At 40.7% G+C, this 18,972-nt stretch overlaps 1 protein-coding gene across 1 annotated transcript in view; it reads left to right on the forward strand.

Moving 5' to 3' along the window:
* The window catches only part of Nek9 (NIMA related kinase 9), a gene marked incomplete in the record, with an annotated part of 46,481 nt that overhangs the window by 14,932 nt on the left and 12,577 nt on the right, over window positions 1–18,972 (forward strand). The window contains 9 exon segments of the mRNA XM_008849718.3: window positions 5,591–5,641; window positions 5,891–6,083; window positions 8,329–8,473; window positions 9,182–9,382; window positions 10,121–10,167; window positions 11,789–11,944; window positions 14,155–14,263; window positions 15,366–15,527; window positions 18,130–18,300. Of these exon segments, the coding sequence (XP_008847940.1) occupies window positions 5,591–5,641; window positions 5,891–6,083; window positions 8,329–8,473; window positions 9,182–9,382; window positions 10,121–10,167; window positions 11,789–11,944; window positions 14,155–14,263; window positions 15,366–15,527; window positions 18,130–18,300 (1,235 nt within the window).

Here is an 18,972-nt window from a genome sequence, read left to right on the forward strand (position 1 = left end):
TGAACCTTTCCCAACACGGTTGCTTTTTCCTGACCTCTTCTGGCAGGTTTTGTATTATCACTCTCCATGGCCACCAATACATTTTGCAGAATATCCCATCTAGCACTTATTTATTGAAGGGACTTATAATTACTTAGGGGTTGTTTAAAAGGTTTTGTGTTTTTTTTTTTTTTTTTTTTTTTTTTTTTTTTTTTTTTTTTCAGTGTGTTTGTTAAGGTGGTGGGCTGGAGCTGGAGGAGTCCTCTTCAGATACCTTTTGTCCATTTCTTGAGGTTGAGCTTTATTGACTCCTGACAGGTTATTTCCTGAGACTTATTCCATGTCAGACGTCTCTAGAGGTAAGAAGGCTGTCCTTCCTGTAGGAAGCTTCAAACCTCAACCTAAAGGACAGGTATTCCTTATCTTTCTTAAATTTTCTAGTCTGTATTTCATCCTGTTACATTATTTTTGCTTTATTTCCCTTCCCTCCTGCAAGTTCTCTATTTTTATGTCCTCCAAATATTCAGACATTCACTATGCTCTTTTCAAGTCTTGTCCTTAAATGCACTAAGTACATACCTAATTCCATGATCTTTGCTGTTTGGTCAATGTATCTTTATTGTTATTGTGTCATTTAATTAATTGTTACTATTATGTTTTTATTTTCTGAGACAGGGTCTCATTATATAGCCCAGACTAGTCTTGAACTCATGATCCTCTTGCCTCAGCCTCCCGAGTGCTGGGATTATAGGTATGAGCCACCACAACTGGCTTTTAATTAGGAGGAAGAGGAAGAAGAGAAGGAAGGAAGGAGGAAGAGGAAGAGGGATTCTTTTTTTGATAGAGTCTCATGAAGACCAGGCTGGCCTCAAATTCACTGTATAGCTGAGAATGACCTTTAACTTCTAATCTTCCTGTTCCTATCCCTAAGTGATAAGGTTATAGGCATGTGCCACTACACCTAGCTAATTACAATTTTTAAATATACTTTTGTTTTTAATGCCAGAGTATATGTATTTATAGGGCACAGTGTGGCATTTCAGTGTGTGTATGTGTATGCATAGCGACGAGATCAGAGTTAAGTGCTGTCAGCTATCGATACCCTGAGACATTTATCATTTCTTTGCATTGTGTTCCTCAAATTGCTCTCTTCTGGTCAATTTGAAATATTCAATGAATTGTTGTTAGCCATAGTTATCTTGATCTGCAGTAGAAGTTTTTCTCTTTTCTAGCTGGACTTATGTACCCTTGACTATCTATTCTCTAGCCCTTGCTCCTTTACACACCTGCCCAGGCTCTGATAACTGGTATTCTGCTTGTTCCTTCAACTTTCTAGCTGATACATGTTAAGGAAGAACCCGCAGTATTTGTTTGAGCTTGACTTATTTCATGAATATTCTCCAGTTCCATCTATGATGCTGCAGATGATGGACTCTCCCTCTTTTTGGTGACTAAATAACTACTTTGTGTATATTCTGCAGTTTTTTAAATCCATTCATCCATCAATGGACACAAACATTGATTCTGTATCTGGCTATTGTGAACAATGTGAGAATAAACACGAGTGCAGATGTCTCTGGGTACTGATTTCAGTTCCCTTATAGATACGCTTTGTAGAAGGATTGTTGGACCAGATGGTTATTTCTGCTTTTAAGGGGGTTTTGTTGTTTCTTCTTTTGAGACATGGTTTTGCTATGTAGCTCACATTGGCCTTTAACTAACTCAATTCTCCTGCCTCGGCCTCCCAAGTGCTGAGATTGTAGGCATACATCAGTCTATTTTTAGTTCTTTGAGGAGCCTCCATACTATATAAGTTCCTGTTTCTCCACCTCCTTGCCAGCATTTATTACTTTTTTAGTGATAAACATTTTAATTAGAGTGAGAGATTCTCTCCTATGGTTTTGATTTGCTTTCCCTGATGATTGGTGATGTTGAACTTTTTTTCCATACTTGTCATTTTTTTAATTTATTTTAGAAATGTCTATTCAAATTGCTTACTATTTTTAAAATCAGGTTCCAGTAGGGGAGAGAGAGATCTTCTGTTTCTAAGCTCTGGCTTCTCCACCTGAGGTTCCTGGGACAATCAAGCCACTTGCCCCACCCCCATCTTCATCTGCTACTGGAGGCCTTGGGAGAAGCCAGCCAGGTAGAAAGCAGCAGGAATTAGACAAGAGCTCCCAAATACTTTTGACATTTTTGGCCTTTGGAACAGAGTATGTTGCTAAGTGGCCCAAGGACATTTTGATTTTTAGCCAAGAAACTGGCTACTTTTCTTTGGGTTTTTTTTTTTAAACCCTAACTGCCTAGCCAATTCCTACCTCCTATTCTTATCACACCATCCCCTGAAGAGGTTACCCAAATTGCTGATAGGGAATCAGGATGCAGACCACTCTGGCTTCTTCCATGCTGAACAGGGATGCAGGATGAGGCAATTGGGGTACCCCTTCAGTGGGTCTACCTAAAAGACTCCCAAATTGCATAACTCTTGACTGTAGAGAGAAAAGACAGTCCTTGACTGGTGCCTAGGAGGTGTGAAGGAAAAGTAAAGGCAAGAGTAGTTAGCATTAGTTACAAGTTCTAGACAGGGAACCAGAAAAAAGTCAAAACAGGGCAAGTTTCAAATGTTCATATTAGAGTCCATTGGAATTTCTTGACGAGAGCTTCCAAAAGCATCCCTCCATTGGGTTCTCCTCATTTTTCTTTTGTCTGCCAAAGCTGGACTGAAGAGTGATGGACTCAGGATTTGTTTTTAGGCACTTTGATAGCTGTTGGAGTGGCTAGAATCATTGTCAGTTCCTTCTTCAAAGGCTTCTAGATGGGGGAGAAAACAAATTTAGTGTTCATTTTAGAACAATAGTGGGTTGTCTCCCTTAGGTACAGGTGGTCACTACAGTATTGCAGACCAAGATTTGAAGTCTTACATCTGAGCAGCACTTTGTGATTATAAACAAAATCATCAATGAGAAATAATTGTCTAAATAACATTTTATATGGACTTATGGTTACTTTTTTTTAATCGAATAGCTCAATTTACTTGTGCATTCTGGAAATTAATTCCTTATCAGATGAAGTTTGCCAATATTTTCTCCCATTCTGTAGGTTATTTCTTCATTATGTTGATTGTTTTCTTTGCTCTACAGAGGGTTTTTTAATTTAATATATCCCATTTTTTATTTTTTGTCATTGTTGCCTGTGCTTTTAGAAATATATGTATATAAAAATCTCTAGTTCATGTCCTGAAATATTTCCACTATATTTTCTTCTAATAGTTCCATAGTTTGGAGTACATTTAAATCTTTGTTCCACAGTCTTTTCCGGTTTCTAGTTGTTTATTCATTTCTTGGAATATCTTTTATTTATTCTTTGACAGTTTCATACATGTATATAATGTATCTTGATCATATCCAGCTCCAACTCTTCCTTCTCACCCCTGCAGATACTCCCCCAGTACTTCCCCTCCCACCTTCATATCATCCCTCCCCTTTGATTCTAATTAGTGCTGCCTGCTAGCCTACTGACTCATCTTGCTGACTTAGTTTGTGCAGATCTTGTGCAGGTACCCATAGCTCTAGTGAGTTCATGAGTACATCCATGTCATGTCCAGAAGACAGAGTTTCATAGCTTCATTCCTGTCCTCTGACTCTTACCTTCTTTCTTCCCCTTCTCCAGTGTTCCCTGAGCCTCGGGGGTCTAGTTTTATAACCAATATTTCAATATCTAAAATATGTCCAGAATCAGCACTGTAACCTTCTATTTACGTTCTCTGCATATTCAAGCAATGTTATCTTTTGGGGCTCATTAGCATATTTAATTTTCTCTCGTTTATTTACCAACAATATAATCATGGTTTTCCTTCCATCCTTCCTTCCGTTCTTCTTTTCTTCTTTTTCTTTTTTGTCTGAGACAGGGTCTCCCTGCAGTCCCAGCTGGCCTGGAACTCACTATGTAGACTAGGCTGGCCTCAGTCTCACAGAAATCTGCCTGCCTCTGCCTCCTGAGTGCTAGGGTTAAAGGCATGCACTACCATGCCCCGCTGGCTTTCATTTCTTCCTGAAATAATTTTTAATTGAATTATTTTTATTTTGGTAGACCTTTGTACTTTGATGGTAAAACATAAGATGCCATCTTTTAGGCAGAGAAAATAATAGAACCAAAAGCATAAGTACAGGAAGTTATGTAAATACTCAGAAAACACAAAATCCTACCTGACAAATAGTTTCTAGACTTGGGCTCTCATGAGCTCTTTAAAAAATTGTTGATGCCTGAGCATTACTGCAATAGTTCAGCTATAATAGATTTGTGCAGAATGACAACCCTAGCCAGAACATAGTTATAAAGGGAAGTGGGGTAGAGACTCTTGAAAACTAGGCTTAATTCAAAAGAGAATTAGGCATTTGTTAGAGGATAGCTCATGTGATGAGAGGTGTGCCCAGAGAAGTCATAAAATAGAACTACTATCCGTTGTTAGGTTAGCTGATAGGATTCTCTTAGTGGAGCTGACCAGGAAGCACAGGTGGGAAATAAAACTGCGTAGAACCTAGGTGATGAGACTGGGCAGGAAGAATTGTAGAAAAGGTACTGTAGCTGGGTATGGTGGTGCACACCTATAATCCCAGCACTTAGAAGGCTGAGGCAGGAGATCATGAACTCGAGGCTTACCTAAGCTGAAGAGAGACTCTGTCTCAAAAAAATTTAAAAACAAATAAGCAAAAGGTGTTGTATCATCAGAATCCATAAAAATGAAATACTGAAGAATGAGAGAGAGGCAGTTAAAGATGACTGATGTTGAATGGGAGGAAAGGAAGGGGTATTGTCAGTTACAAAAATAGGGGAGCCAAAAAGAAAAACTAGCTTGGTTTGGGAGTCAGAGGGCAGACCAGCTGGAGTTGTCTGTCATGTGCATCAGAGACTTTCAGGGCTCCCTGTTCTAGCTAGGACTGTTTCTCATGTATACAAAGCAAAGGTCCCAAACTGCTGGCCCATTGTATTTAAGAAGTTACCTAATGTTGGGGCTGGAGAAATGGCTCAGCAGTTAAGAGCACTGACTGTTCTTGCAGAGGACCTAGTTTCAATTCCCAGTACCCACCTTGGCATCTAACAAGCATCCATAACTTCCAGGGGATCTGACACCTTTTTCTGACCTTCTTGGGCACTGCATGACACAGGTGCACTTACACACATGCAAGCAATATACGCATACACACAAATTTTTTTAATATATTAAATAATAAAATTTAAGCTTTTTAAAAGTTCCCTAATGTCAGGCCTATGTAACTCAGTTGTATTGAGGTGCCTTCCTAACGTAAAAGTATTATCATGAAAGCCAGGTGTGGTGGCTCATGCCTTTAATCCCAGCAGAGGCAGAGGCAGAGGGATATCACAGGATCTCTGTGAGATAGAAGCCAGCCTGGTCTACATAGCAAGTTCCAGGCCAGCTGAGGCTACAGGGAGACCCTGTCTTTAAAAAAAGCGGAAAAAAAAAAAAAAAAAAAGTATTGTCTTTTTATAGAATGCATATGGTTGATAAAACTAAGTCCATGAAATACATCAAAAGCACATGGTTGCAATGTATGAATCTATTATTTTACTCATGTTGTTTTTCTTTTGGTAGGGAGATGGAAGAAAAAGTCACTCTGCTTAATGCACCTACAAAGAGACCAAGGTAATGCTCAAGAGACTTCATGGAAATTAATGCTATATATCCTCAATTCCCGACATGGGAGACTGACGTGGGCCTATGCTTTATTTGATCCCAATAGCCTGTGGTGTCATTTTAGGAGCCATCATCTGCTTCAATGTCAGATAGTCGTTAAGGCAGCAGTCTACCAACTGAGCTACAATCCCAGCCCAAACAGTCCTCTTTGATACCATTTTTATGTTAAATATTCCTTTGTTTGGGGGTTGCTGGCAGGTCAAGCACCGTGACTGAAGCACCTATTGCTGTGGTAACATCACGAACCAGTGAAGTCTATGTTTGGGGTGGCGGAAAATCCACTCCCCAGAAATTGGATGTCATCAAGAGTGGCTGTAGTGCCCGACAGGTGTGCGCAGGGAACACCCATTTTGCTGTGGTCACAGTGGAGAAGGAACTGTACACCTGGGTGGTAAGTGGAGCAGTTCTGAAAGCCTTGTTGCTTACTGGTCCCAGGATACCTAAGCATTTTGTTAGCGGACCCTGTGCTGCAGTACTGACACAGTGTAATGGAACATAAGCTCTTGGGAGAACAGGCGTGTGGTTTGTGTAGTTTACTGATGTTTCACCATTCCTGGGCATTCTAGGTCATCCATGAATGTTTTTGGATACATGAATGAGGGAGGAAAAATTGAAAGAGCCTTGGGTTTGGACTCAGGAGACTGGGCTGGTGTTGACAGCTGGATGGTCCAGACATGTCAGTTACTGTGTCTATTCCCATGAAGTTCTGCCCTATCATTTATCTTCTTTCTTCCTTTCTGTCTATTGTTCCTTTTTTTTTTTTTTTTTTTTTTTTTGAGGCAAGGTCGTATCTTCCAAGATGACCTGGAACTCACTATGTAGTCCAGGCTGATCTCAAACTTGCATCAGTTCTCCTGCCTCAGCCTCCCAAATGTTAAATTATAGGCATGTACACCACACCCAGTTTCCCTTGTCTTTGTTTTTTATTTTTATTTTATGTGTATGAATTTATTGCCTGCATGTATGTAAGTGCACCTGTGTCATACAATGCCCACAGAGGACAGAAGAGGGAATTGGATCCCCCTGGAACTGGAGTTACAGAGGATTGTTAGCCGCCATGTGGGTGTTGGGATTCGAACCCAGGTCTTCTGTAAGAACAACCAGTGCTCTTAACTACTGAACCATTTCTCCAGCTCTCCCCCACAACTTGTGTTTTTGAGTCTTTTGAGATAAGGTCTCCCTGTAGCCCCACTTCCCCATAGGAACTCGCTATGTAGACTAGGCTAGCCTAGAACTCACAGAGATTCACCTACCTCTGCCTCCTGAGTGCTGGGATTAAAGGTGTGCGCCATTATATGTTTTCTGCCTTTTCCTTATCACCCACTCTCCTCACTCACCTACAGTACAGCTTTCGTGCCTGCCACCCACTTAAAATGGGTCTTGACCATTGACCTAAAAACTTTTAAAATCCTTACCTGGTGGCCTCTTGGTAGTATTGAGTGTGATTGACTCTTCTTCCTTCTCGAGGCTGTTGTCTAGAGGCTTCTGTGATAGCATGCTGTCTTAGTTTCTTCTTGTCTCATTGCTGTGTCTTCTTTAGGTGTATTGCAGGCTGCTTTTTCTTAGCCACCCTGGCCTACACCCCTGATCCACTCTGGGGGAGCTCTTCTGTTTTTCTGTGGCTTCAGCTAGCTGTATCACAGGCACATGAACTGTATTTGTCTTATATACATAGCTTTATCTCCACCGTGTAAGAGTAAACAGTATGTGAAATATTAAAAGCTCAAGTGATCTGGCCTCTGGTATAGAGTGATAATCTTCTCTTGTTTCCCACCCCTTGAAAATTGAGGCTCAGGGCATGTACCAGAGGTGGAATAAAAGTAATGCCTTAAAACTGTTTAAGGGCTTGTACTTGAATCACCGAATGGAAAGAATTGCCTATCTCTATAAAATGGTTACACAGTCACAAGGGCTGTCTTGTTGCTGTAGAGCAACTTCTTTGACATAGTCAGATTCTTCTCTTTTTCTTTCTTGTTTTTTTCTTTTTGATATAGCTATATTTTTTAAGCTGTTCTGTTTTAATGAAGCTGACCAAAATTTATAAAACTTCTAGTACAGATAGATTTTCAAGAGGTTATACTCATTTAGAAAGCAGTGTCTATAATGGACTTTTTAATCTCACCCATAGTTAAACATTAGTTCATCTTAGACTAAAATGAAAACAAAATTGGGAAAGTTTTATTGTTGCCTGATAGATATGAATCTGGATATACTTTGAAATCTTACCTGTTGGCTGGGAAAGAATACTAACCATTAAAAAACTTAATCCTTTTATCCACTTTTATCTTTAAATTTCAAGCTATTTTTTTCCTATTTGTCTTCATAAGAATTGATATTAAAGATTCACTTTCAGCATGAAAAGTTATAACTGGGGCAAGAGAGATGGCTTAGCAGCTAAGAACACTGGGTGTCCTTGCAGAACACCTGGGTTTGAATCCCAGCGCCCGCATGGCAGCTAATAACTGTCTGTAACTCCAGTTCCAGGGGATCTGACAGTCTCTTCTGTCCTCTGCAGGCATTGCATGACACAGATGCACTTACCTACATGCAGGCAATACACACATACACATAAAATAAAAATAATAAAATATTTTTAAAAAAAAATTATGACTTCACAAGACCTCTTTATTTCACAGAACATGCAAGGGGGTACTAAGCTCCATGGTCAGCTAGGCCATGGAGACAAAGCTTCCTATCGGCAGCCAAAGCATGTGGAAAAGTTGCAAGGCAAAGCTATCCGTCAAGTGTCATGTGGTGATGATTTCACTGTCTGTGTGACAGGTAAGCCACTAGTAAAAAGCATCTTGAGTGCATTTAATGTGGGCATCATGCAAATGCTATGCAATTTATAGCAAGACTGTATCCAAAAAACCAAAAGACATCAAGCAAATATGCTCACTAATAGCAGCATTCCCAATTTGGGGATGTACTTAGCAGTAGAACACTTGCCTAGCATATGCAAGGCCATAAGTTCAGTTCCCAGCACTGAGAGAAAAAGAAAGAAAAACTTCCCAATTTGCTGTAGTAAATAGGGAATGATGAGCAAGGAGGAGGCAGGTGGATGGCAGAGAAGGGTGAGATAGAAAAAATGTACTGTGTGTCCTATTTGGGGGAGAAAATAATTTCATCACCTCTTCTGGCTGTGAATGACACAAAATCAAGAGTTACATTTAGTTTTGATCTTGACATTACTTACTTTATGATTCCTTGGTATTTCTATCTACCAAATAGGGAATGCTTCAAGAAAACTTTAAGATCATTTGGTATAATAATCCTACAACTTTTAAAACTGTTTATTATAATAGTAATACTACATATGACCCCCTAACTATGAACAGCTCTAGATCTGTTTGGTCTACCCTTCTGACATCTGATGGTATCATATCTCATGTGAGACCACTGGCCAAGGTAATCATCATTCCAGCTCTGGCCACTTTCTGATTGGACAAAAGGATTCCTTCCTATGATGGGTTTTCTTTCCTTTTGCAGATGAGGGTCAGCTCTATGCCTTTGGATCAGATTATTATGGCTGCATGGGAGTAGACAAGATTTCTGGCCCTGAAGTTCTAGAACCCATGCAGCTGAACTTCTTCCTCAGCAATCCAGTGGAGCAGGTCTCCTGTGGGGATAATCATGTGGTGGTTCTGACACGAAATAAGGAAGTCTATTCTTGGGGCTGTGGGGAATATGGTAGGTTAAGCCTTGTTTTTTCCACTTCTTCAGATGCTCACCCTGATTTTGGCCTTTGTGCATCTAAATATATCACATATCCTTTTTTCAAGAAATGTGAATTCTGGGGGCTAGAGAAATGGCTCAACAGATAAGAACACTGACTGCTCTTGCAGAGGACCCCAGTTCAATTCCCAGTACCCACATGGTAGCCAACAGCCATCTGTAACTCCAGTTCTAGAGAGATCTGATGCCCTTTTCTGGCCTGCATAGACATTGCACACATCGAGGCAAAATATAAATAATAAATAAAATTTTAAAAAGAAATGTTAATTCTGGACTGGAGAGACGACTCAACAGTTAAGAGCCACATACTGCTCTTCCAGAGGACCCAAGTTCAATTCCCAGCAGTCCAGTTGGGTGGTTCACAACCACCTGTAACTCTAGCTCTTGGGGGATCTAATGTCCCTGGCTTCTGTAGGCACCTGCTCTCATGTACACATACCCACACACATAGTCACATAATATTTTTTAAAAGAGCCAGGTATGGTAGTGAATGCTTTTAATCCCAGTACTCAGGAGGCAGAGGCAGACAGATCTTTGTGAATTCAAGTTAGCTTGATCTACATAGTGAATTCTAGACCAGCTGTGGCTAAAAAATGGAAAAGAAAAAAAGAAATGTTAATCAGTAAGACAGTGCTGTAGAACATCTTCCTAGAGAAAACCCTCCTGATAATGACTTTCTTACATGTGTTTCAGGACGACTAGGTTTGGATTCAGAAGAGGATTACTATACACCACAGAGGGTAAAATCAAAGGCAGCTTCTTTCTATAGCCTATATAAATCACACAGACTCCAAAAAGATATCCCCCCTCTCTCTCTCTCTCCCTCTCTCTCTGACTCCTCATATCAGAGAATTTAAGTATTTCTTGTCTTCCAGGAGACTTACAATCTGGGATTCCTGATTTAACACTATGTAGTCTTGTCATCTGACTAAAGCACAGAGTTAAGAAAGTGGATGTAGCTATTTTGGACATTGTGGGTAACACCTTCCTCAGAGATGAAGCTAAAGCCAACATAGACAATAGAAAAAAATACATATAGCTAAATCTCCTTAAGATGTTGGAAGGGCTGGCAGAATAGTTCAACAGTTAAATGCACTTACTGCTCTTGCAAAGGACCCAGGTTTGTTTCCCAGCACCCACAAGGTGGCTCACCTGTAACTCTGGGGGATACAACATCCTCTTCCAGCCTCTGTGGGCCCCTGCATATGCATATGGTGCATATAAACTGACTCAGGCAAAAACACATACACATACAATAAATAAATCTATCTTTAAGAAAAGAAAGATGGGGGCTGAAGAGATGGCTCAGCAGTTAAGAATACTGGATGTTCTTGCAGAAGACCTGGGTTCGAATCCCAGCACCCACATGGCAGCGAACAACTGTCCATAACTCCAGTCCCAGGGAATCCTACAGCCTCTTCTGACCTCTACGGGCATTGCACAACATGGGTGCACTTACCTACATGCAGGCAATACAAGCATACATGTAAAATAAAAATAATTTTTAAAAAAAGAAAGAAAAGATGATATTGAAAAGCAATAAATATATTATCTCTTATTCCAACCAGACCTTTGTCCTTCTGATTACTAACAGTTGAACACCAGGTGACATTGTTTTTGCTTAGGGACCCTGTGGCATGAGCCATTTTATCTGATTAGTGTCAGGACTGTCAAAGCTGACACTGAGAGGCTCACAGAACCTAAAGCCAGCTGAGGGACAATCTCAGTCACACCTCTTAAGTATTCCTGGGGCCCAGGCCTACCTGATACTGGAAGGTTGACTGCCACCAACTGTAGTACTACACTGTTTACTATTACCAATTTTTATTTACATCCTGAACATTAAATGCCACTTACAGAGACTGTCCTTAGGCTTGACAGCCATTCCTCTCCTGGAAAGAAACAGACTAGAGGCTTTACATGTATCTGTGGTCCCATCTTCATCCCTCATTCTCCAATCCTGTCTAGTGAGCTTTATAAGGATGTGGAAGTCCTAGTTGCTGCCACAGTACACTATCTAAAATGGCCAGTTTGGGTCCCTTGAGGCTACTGAGTTTCTTTAAAATTATCAAGGAGCCCTCATTCTTAGAGGAAAGAGCCAGCCAGGATTAAAGCTGCTTCTTTCCCAACTTTTGGTCTGAATAGTCTCCCTTTCTGCAGAAGACTCCAAAGAAACAGGACCTATTCCCAAAACAAACTGACAGAGACTATTTATTCTGGAACTGCAGCCTTCTCCTTATCGTCTCTGTTAGGAAGAGTGACCTTGAAGCTGCTGGGCAGCATGTTGAAAGAACTTGAGGGTGTTTTCTAACATGAATTATGTACTTGGGATTTTCTTGCCAATTTATTTTTTCCTTGCAGGTGGATGTTCCCAAGGCCTTAATTATTGTTGCAGTTCAGTGTGGCTGTGATGGGACCTTCCTGCTGACACAGTCAGGCAAAGTCCTGGCTTGTGGACTCAACGAGTTTAACAAACTAGGTCTGAATCAGTGCATGTCTGGAATCATTAACCATGAAGTGAGTACCCCTCAGGGTCCTAACCACACTGGCAGAACTTCTCTGGGTTAGGATTTCTTTATTATTGGTTAGTGACCATGGAATTTGACTTAAGAATAAAATGGTCTCACAAACATTATGTTCAGCAAAAGAAGCCAGCCACAAGAGTTCATAGGATACGATTACAGATATGTGAGGTTCAGGAATAGGCAAAATTAACATGATGGCAGAAATCAAAATAGAAGTGACTTCTGGGAGGGGTATAGGTATTTATATTTTGTTTTTTCTTTTTGTTTTTTGGTGGGTTTGGGGGTCTTAACCAAATAAGTAGAAGAGTCACCTGAAGATCCTTGGGTGATGGGAATGGTCTCTATCTTGATTAGGGTGGTGAATTTATAAATGTGTGTGTAGCGGTTGGACATGATAGTGATAGTGCATGCCATTAATTTTAGCACTCAGGAAACTGAGGCAGGGGGATCTTGAGTTTGAGGCCAACTTGGGATATGTAGCAAGACCCTGTCTTCAAAATACCAAAAGGAAAAAAAACCCCACAAATGTAGCAAAAAAAAAAAAAATATATATATATATGTATGTATGTGTGTGTGTGAAGCTGTGCAGTAGATTTTGCTGTTGTTCCTCAATAAAATTGATTGTAAAGGATAAAATGATAGGGTTCAGGTTCTACCTATCATTGAAATAGGGACAAGAAAATATCATATTATGAAAAAGAAATATTTCCCCTGTAGATATTTTCAGATTTACGGCTTCCAAAACACTGCTCCCATATAGACCTACAGACCTACATCCCCCTTCAGGGATGTCATGAAATCCACCATTGATAATAACTTTTAGTTTCTTCTTCATGTTAGTGTGATGACTTTGTAAGAATCAAGTTAAGGGACTGGAGAGATGGCAGTGGTTAAGTGCACTGGCTGTTCTTACAGAGGACCTTACAGGGTTAAGTTCCCAGCACCCCATGGTGGCTAACAACCATCCATAACTCCAGTTCCAAGGGATCCAACACTCTCTTCTGGCCTCTGCAGGCATTGTACTAACGTGGTACACTTCTGTATGTGAAGGCAAAACACATACACATAAAAATAATTTTTTAAAAAATCAGCCGGGCAAGGCGATACAGGCTTTTAATTCTAGCACTCAAGAGGCAGAGGCAGGTGGATTTCTGTGAGATTAATGCCAGCCTGGTTTGCATAATGAGTTATAGGCCAGCTGATTATAGGAGCCTGTCTCAAAAAACAAAAAAGAATCAAGTCTGTTCCCTGCTCCTTTTCTTCACCATCAAATTTTTAAAAATAAATAATTTTTTTTAATCAAGTTAAAATACAGTATCCTGACAGTGAAAAGGTGAGCTATTTTTTATGCAGTGTCTGAAGTTGTGAGTCTTAGGAAAGCACAAACTCAGGGCCAAAAGCAGGAGAGTGTGTGCAGTTTGAAAGGCATCTTCAGAATTACTGTTTGATTTTGTGGTTTATTAAAATGTGGGTTTGTTGTGAACTCTAAATTTACGTGAGAGAACATTTTTATACCAATTCAAAGGAATTTGCATATTGAAATTCTGTGAAACACTATCCTGTAGGTAGAATTAGATCACAATATAACTGATTTCTTTGTAGGCTGGACAGAGTTTCAGTTTTGCCCTGCCCCAGTTAGATGGGCAGAGTATGTAACCACCACAGATGTCAGTGATTCTATCCTTGTATCAGTAGCTTCAAAGATAGTTCTTGTCTTGCACACTTTAATTCAGAAGGTAAAATTATATAAACAAGAATTCCTGCTGCTTATGCCACAGTCCACAACAGAACCTTGTGTTCTGTTGAAGATCAAAAGCTACCTGGCACCCTCTTAATAACAGGATTTGTTTGAAAGGCATTTTTGGGGGTTGGAAAGATGGCTCAGCAGTTAAGAGCACTGACTGCTCTTGCAGAGGACCCGGATTTGATTCCCAGTACCCACATGGTGGCTACAAACTGTCCTTAACTCTAGTTCCAGGGGAATCCAAAGCCTTCTTTAGACCTCCGTGGCATTGCACAACACGAGTGCACTCACATACATGCCGGCAATACTTTACTCATACACATAAAGTAAAAATAATAAAAATTTTTTTTTCTAAAAAGAAAGGCATTTTGGTCTTAATGACCCTTTTCCATCCTCAGCCTGATTATCCCTCCATTGTTTGCTTCATGAATCCTTGCTCTGTATTTTACTTGTTTCAGGCTTACCATGAAGTTCCCTACACAACCTCCTTTACCTTGGCCAAACAACTGTCTTTTTATAAAATCCGTACCATTGCCCCAGGCAAGACTCACACAGCTGCTATTGATGGTAAGTTGGCTTTCAGTTGTATCACATGCCTTCAGAGCTCAGGTATTTTAGATTGTGAAGTATTAGCTTTTTTTTTAATACTTTATTTTTATTTTTGTATGTGTGTGACTACTGCCTGCATGCATGTAAATGCACCCGTATCATGGAGTGCCCCGGGAAGTCAGAAGAGGGCATTGGATTACCCTGGAAGTGGAGCTAGGATTGCCCTTAGCTGCCATGTGGGTGCTGGGAACTGAACCCAGGTCCTCTGTAAGAGCAGCCTTTGCTCTCAACCACTGAGCCATCTCTCCAGCCCCAGTATCATCTTTTTTAATGACATGTGCATCCTTCTGACTTCTCCCTAGTATTCAGTATTACCTCATTAACAAATTAGGCATTCAAGCACAGATTTTTTTTTTTAATAACCATTATATATACAAAAAAAAATTGTCCTCTGATAAGAATGCCACACTTAAGTTAGGCATGATGACACATGCCTTTAATCCCAGCAGCTGGAAGGCAGAGGCAGATGGACCACTGTAGATCAAGGCCAGCCTGGTCTACATAGAAAGTTCCAGGCTAGCTGGGGCTACAGGGAGATCATGTCTCAAAAAAAAAAGCCACATAACTTTTGGCTTCGATGGTCTTTTATTGATACCTACTCTAAGTATTCTAAGTTAAGATAATACTCATTTTCTACATTAAAAATGTAGTATTAAGGCCAATAAGATGACTCAGCAGGTAAAGGCATCCCAAGCCTGACAACCTGAATTTGATCCCAGTTACCCACATGGTGGAAGGAGAGAACCGCTTCCTGAAAGTTGTCTCTACCCTTCACATTCCCACTGTGGCATGTGCACCCTGCCCCCTCCCCCACAAGTAAATGAGTAAGTAAAATAATTTCTAAAAATGCAGTATTGGAGAAAAAAATGCCATGATCACTTAGTGGTTCTGACTGGTCATAGTACCTAAATACCTAGCTGTCATGGGTCTAGGATCATATGGGTAGCTTCATGTTTATCTTCCAACAGCCGGAAGCTAATGCGTGGACTGCATTGGCTATGTCTTCCCTCTGTGCCATAACCCATTTGTGCTTGGCTGTTTATTTTTGCTTCTCTCTCAGAACGAGGCCGGCTGCTGACCTTTGGCTGTAATAAGTGTGGGCAGCTAGGTGTTGGGAATTATAAGAAGCGCCTCGGAATCAACCTGTTGGGGGGACCCCTTGGTGGGAAGCAAGTGATCAGGGTCTCCTGTGGCGATGAATTCACCATTGCTGCCACTGATGGTAAGTCTGCATGTCTTTTACACTTTATAGACTGCCTTTCTAGTCTAGATGACTGCCTTAATTCTTGATTGGGAAAGAATAGTTTTTGTCTGACTTATGTTTTTATTTTTTCATTTGTATTAGATCATGGGCCAACCAGTTAGTTGTACATTGAACTTCATTAAAGTTTTCATATGTCCAATATAGTAACTTAAAAAAAATTTTTTTAATTTATTTTTATTTTATGTGTGTGAGTGTTTTGCCTGCATGTGTGCAAGTACACCTATGTCATGCAATGCCTATGGAGGCCAGAAGACCATCAGATCCCTTGGAATTGAAGTTATGGACAGTTGTTAGCCACCATGTGGGTGCTAGGAACCAAACCTGGGTTTTCTGCAAGAGCAGCCAGTGCTCTTAACCACTGAGCTGTCTTTCCAGCCCCTCAATATAGTAAATTATTTTAACTGTCAGATTTCTAGATAATAGCAAGTTAATATTGTGTTTGCCCAATTTTACTTTAATTTTAACATTTTTGATAAAATGTTTCTAGAACCATTAAGTACTTCTCTCTATGTTATCCAGTACCATATTGGTCCCAATCAGTGTTGACTTGAGTGGCTAAAGAGAAGCACACAGGCAGTCTGTCAGGTGCCATGATAGAAACATCCCTTCCTCCTGTGACTCAGTCCTCTTCTCCAAAGTGAGCTCATTCCTTTATATTCCCCCTGTACCTTGCAGCTTATATTGCCATCTTTGCTCAACTTGGATGTCTAAAGTTAAAGTAGCTTTGTCCTACATGAGTCCTGATTCGTATCTCTTGTCCTCACATGATCATTATTAACATGTCCTTTCATTTAAAAAAAAAGAAGCAGCAGCAGCCACCTGATTGGAATAAGAATCAGGATTCTGGTTTTGGCACATCAGACTTAGTGTATTCTAATTCTCTACCCAGACCTGTGCTTCTGTGGACTCCTCAGGATATGTAGTATAAAGACTCATCAGATGGCAGCTTTATCCTCCATCCTCCATCCTCTCTCTCACCAATCCTATTGACTATCTTCAGAATATCTGACAACTTCTCAAAGACTCATCAGGATATGTAGGATAAAGCCTCATCAGATGGCACCTTTATCCTCCATCCTCCATCCTATCCATTGCCAATCCTATTGACTATCTTCAGAATATCCAACAACTTCTTGCCATCAGCACTACTACAGCTGGTCTCTGCTCCTCTACCCTTGCTCCTCTGCAGTTGGCCCCCCTCATAGCCTCAGGGATCTTTTAAATACCATCTACCCATCTATCCAAAACTTCTAATGGTTTTCTATATCCAGAAAAACTAGTCTTTTTTTTTTTAATGTGTGTGAGTATATTGCCTGCATGTACATGAAGTGCACGTGTGTTGTGCAGTGCTCATGGAGGTCAGAAGAGGGCATTGGATCCCCTGGAGCTAGAGTTACAGATGGTTGTTAGCCACCATGTGGGTGCTGGGACTTGAACCCCAGTCCTCTGTAAGAGCAGCCGGTGCTCTTAACTGCTGAGCCATTTCTCCAGCCCAAAACTAAAATCTTTATAATGACTTGCATGGCCCCAGATGACTAGGACTCCAGGCACCTCTGACCTTTCCAACTACCTGCTCCTTTCTCTTAATTTGCTCTAGCTATAGGGACCTCCTTGTTCTCTGTTTGTGCTACTGTCCTCACCTAAGCAGACTTACTCTCCCTCTTAAGTCTGCCTGAAAACTTCCTCAGTTCAATTAGATCTCTGCTCAGGTGTCAAAAAGTACTTCTCTCTGGGACTGGAGAGATGGCTCAGTGGTTAAGAGCACTGGCTCTTCCTGCAGAGGACCCAGGTTTGGTTCTCAGCACCCACTTGGCAGCTAACAACCACCCTTAACTCCAGTTCTAGGGGATCCATCACCCTCTTCTTACTTCCTCAGGCATTGCACAACATAGGTGCACTTACATGCAGTCAAAACACTCATACACATAAAATAAATTAAAAAAAATTTTTAAGTACTTCTCTGACCACCTTCTCTAAAATAATGAAATCCCATCATCTGTTACTTCTCTCATTATTTTTCACCACCAGTTATCTTTCATAACACCACTATCTGAAATATGAGACAGCTGTTTATGTGTTATCATTCTACCCCACTGGAGCAAGGACTTCATTTTGTTTTCTTCTCAGTCACCTTGAACAGCACCTAGTATGAAGTAGATTCTTGTGTGTATTTGAATGAAGGAGTGAATGAATGAATGAATGAATGAATGAATGAATGAATGAATGACATCACATAGGAGCAGTGGATGTTTTTACCTGGATGGGGTCTGGAAGAGTTTAGGCTTTATATAGAGAAATAATCGCCAGGCATGATGATGCACAACTTTAATCCCAGTACTTGGGAGGCAGAGGCAGGGGGATCTCTGAGTTCAAGGCTGGCCTGGTCTATATAGCTAGCTGAGGCTACAGAGAGACCCTGTCTCAAAAAGACCAAAAAAAAAAAAAAAGAGAGAGAGAAATAATCAGCTTTCCCTCATTCTCACTCTAGGGTGTCATAGTGGGTTACCCAAAGAATTGGAAAGTTAGTGTTGGGTTAATCTTCTGTTTGATCCTTTTCTAGATAATCACATTTTTGCCTGGGGTAATGGTGGTAATGGGCGTCTGGCGATGACTCCCACTGAGAGACCACATGGCTCTGACATCTGCACCTCATGGCCTCGGCCTATTTTTGGATCTCTTCATCATGTCCCAGACCTTTCCTGCCGTGGCTGGCACACCATTCTCATTGTTGGTAAGGATTTCATATATGTGGATTTGGAATGGCTTGGATAAGATTGACTTATACCCAAGATTCTGGTGGTGACAGTGTTAGAAACAGAAGTGTCCTCAGGAAAAGGTGCTGTTTCTGTAAGTCTGTAATGGTTAGGAATGCTGTGCATAAAGGAACAGAACGTTGTCATTTCCTAACTTAGCCATTTGCTATTTTTTCTCTTGGACTTCTTCACTCCCTCCTTCCCTCTTTTCTTTCCTCCCTCCTTCCCTTCCTTCCTTTCTCCCCCCCTTCTTCTCCTCCCTCCCTCCTTTCCTCCCTCTTTTTTGGCAGGGTCTCAGGTAGCTCAGACTGATCTCAGAGTCACTGTGTAGTCAAGGATGACCTTCAGCTTCTGATCCTCCTGTCTCTGCCTCCCAAGTTTTGGAATTATGGTATGTGCCACTATACCTAGTTTGGACATTTTTTAAAATATGCCAATTTTGGCCAGGTGTGGTAGTATACACCTTGTAAACCTAGCACTCTGGAGTCTAAGGCAGGAACATACTTGTTTCAGGCCAGCCAGGGCTTCACTGTGAGACCCTGTCTCAAAAAAATATGACGGTTTTGAACTCCATTCCCATTCCCCCCTATATACACACCATAAAATTTGTTACTTCCATTTATCCATTAATTTATGTGTTATCTGTATTT

This window comes from Nannospalax galili, unplaced genomic scaffold (genome assembly GCF_000622305.1).
Source record: "Nannospalax galili isolate Female #2095 unplaced genomic scaffold, S.galili_v1.0 scaffold24, whole genome shotgun sequence".
Lineage (NCBI taxonomy): Eukaryota > Metazoa > Chordata > Mammalia > Rodentia > Spalacidae > Nannospalax > Nannospalax galili.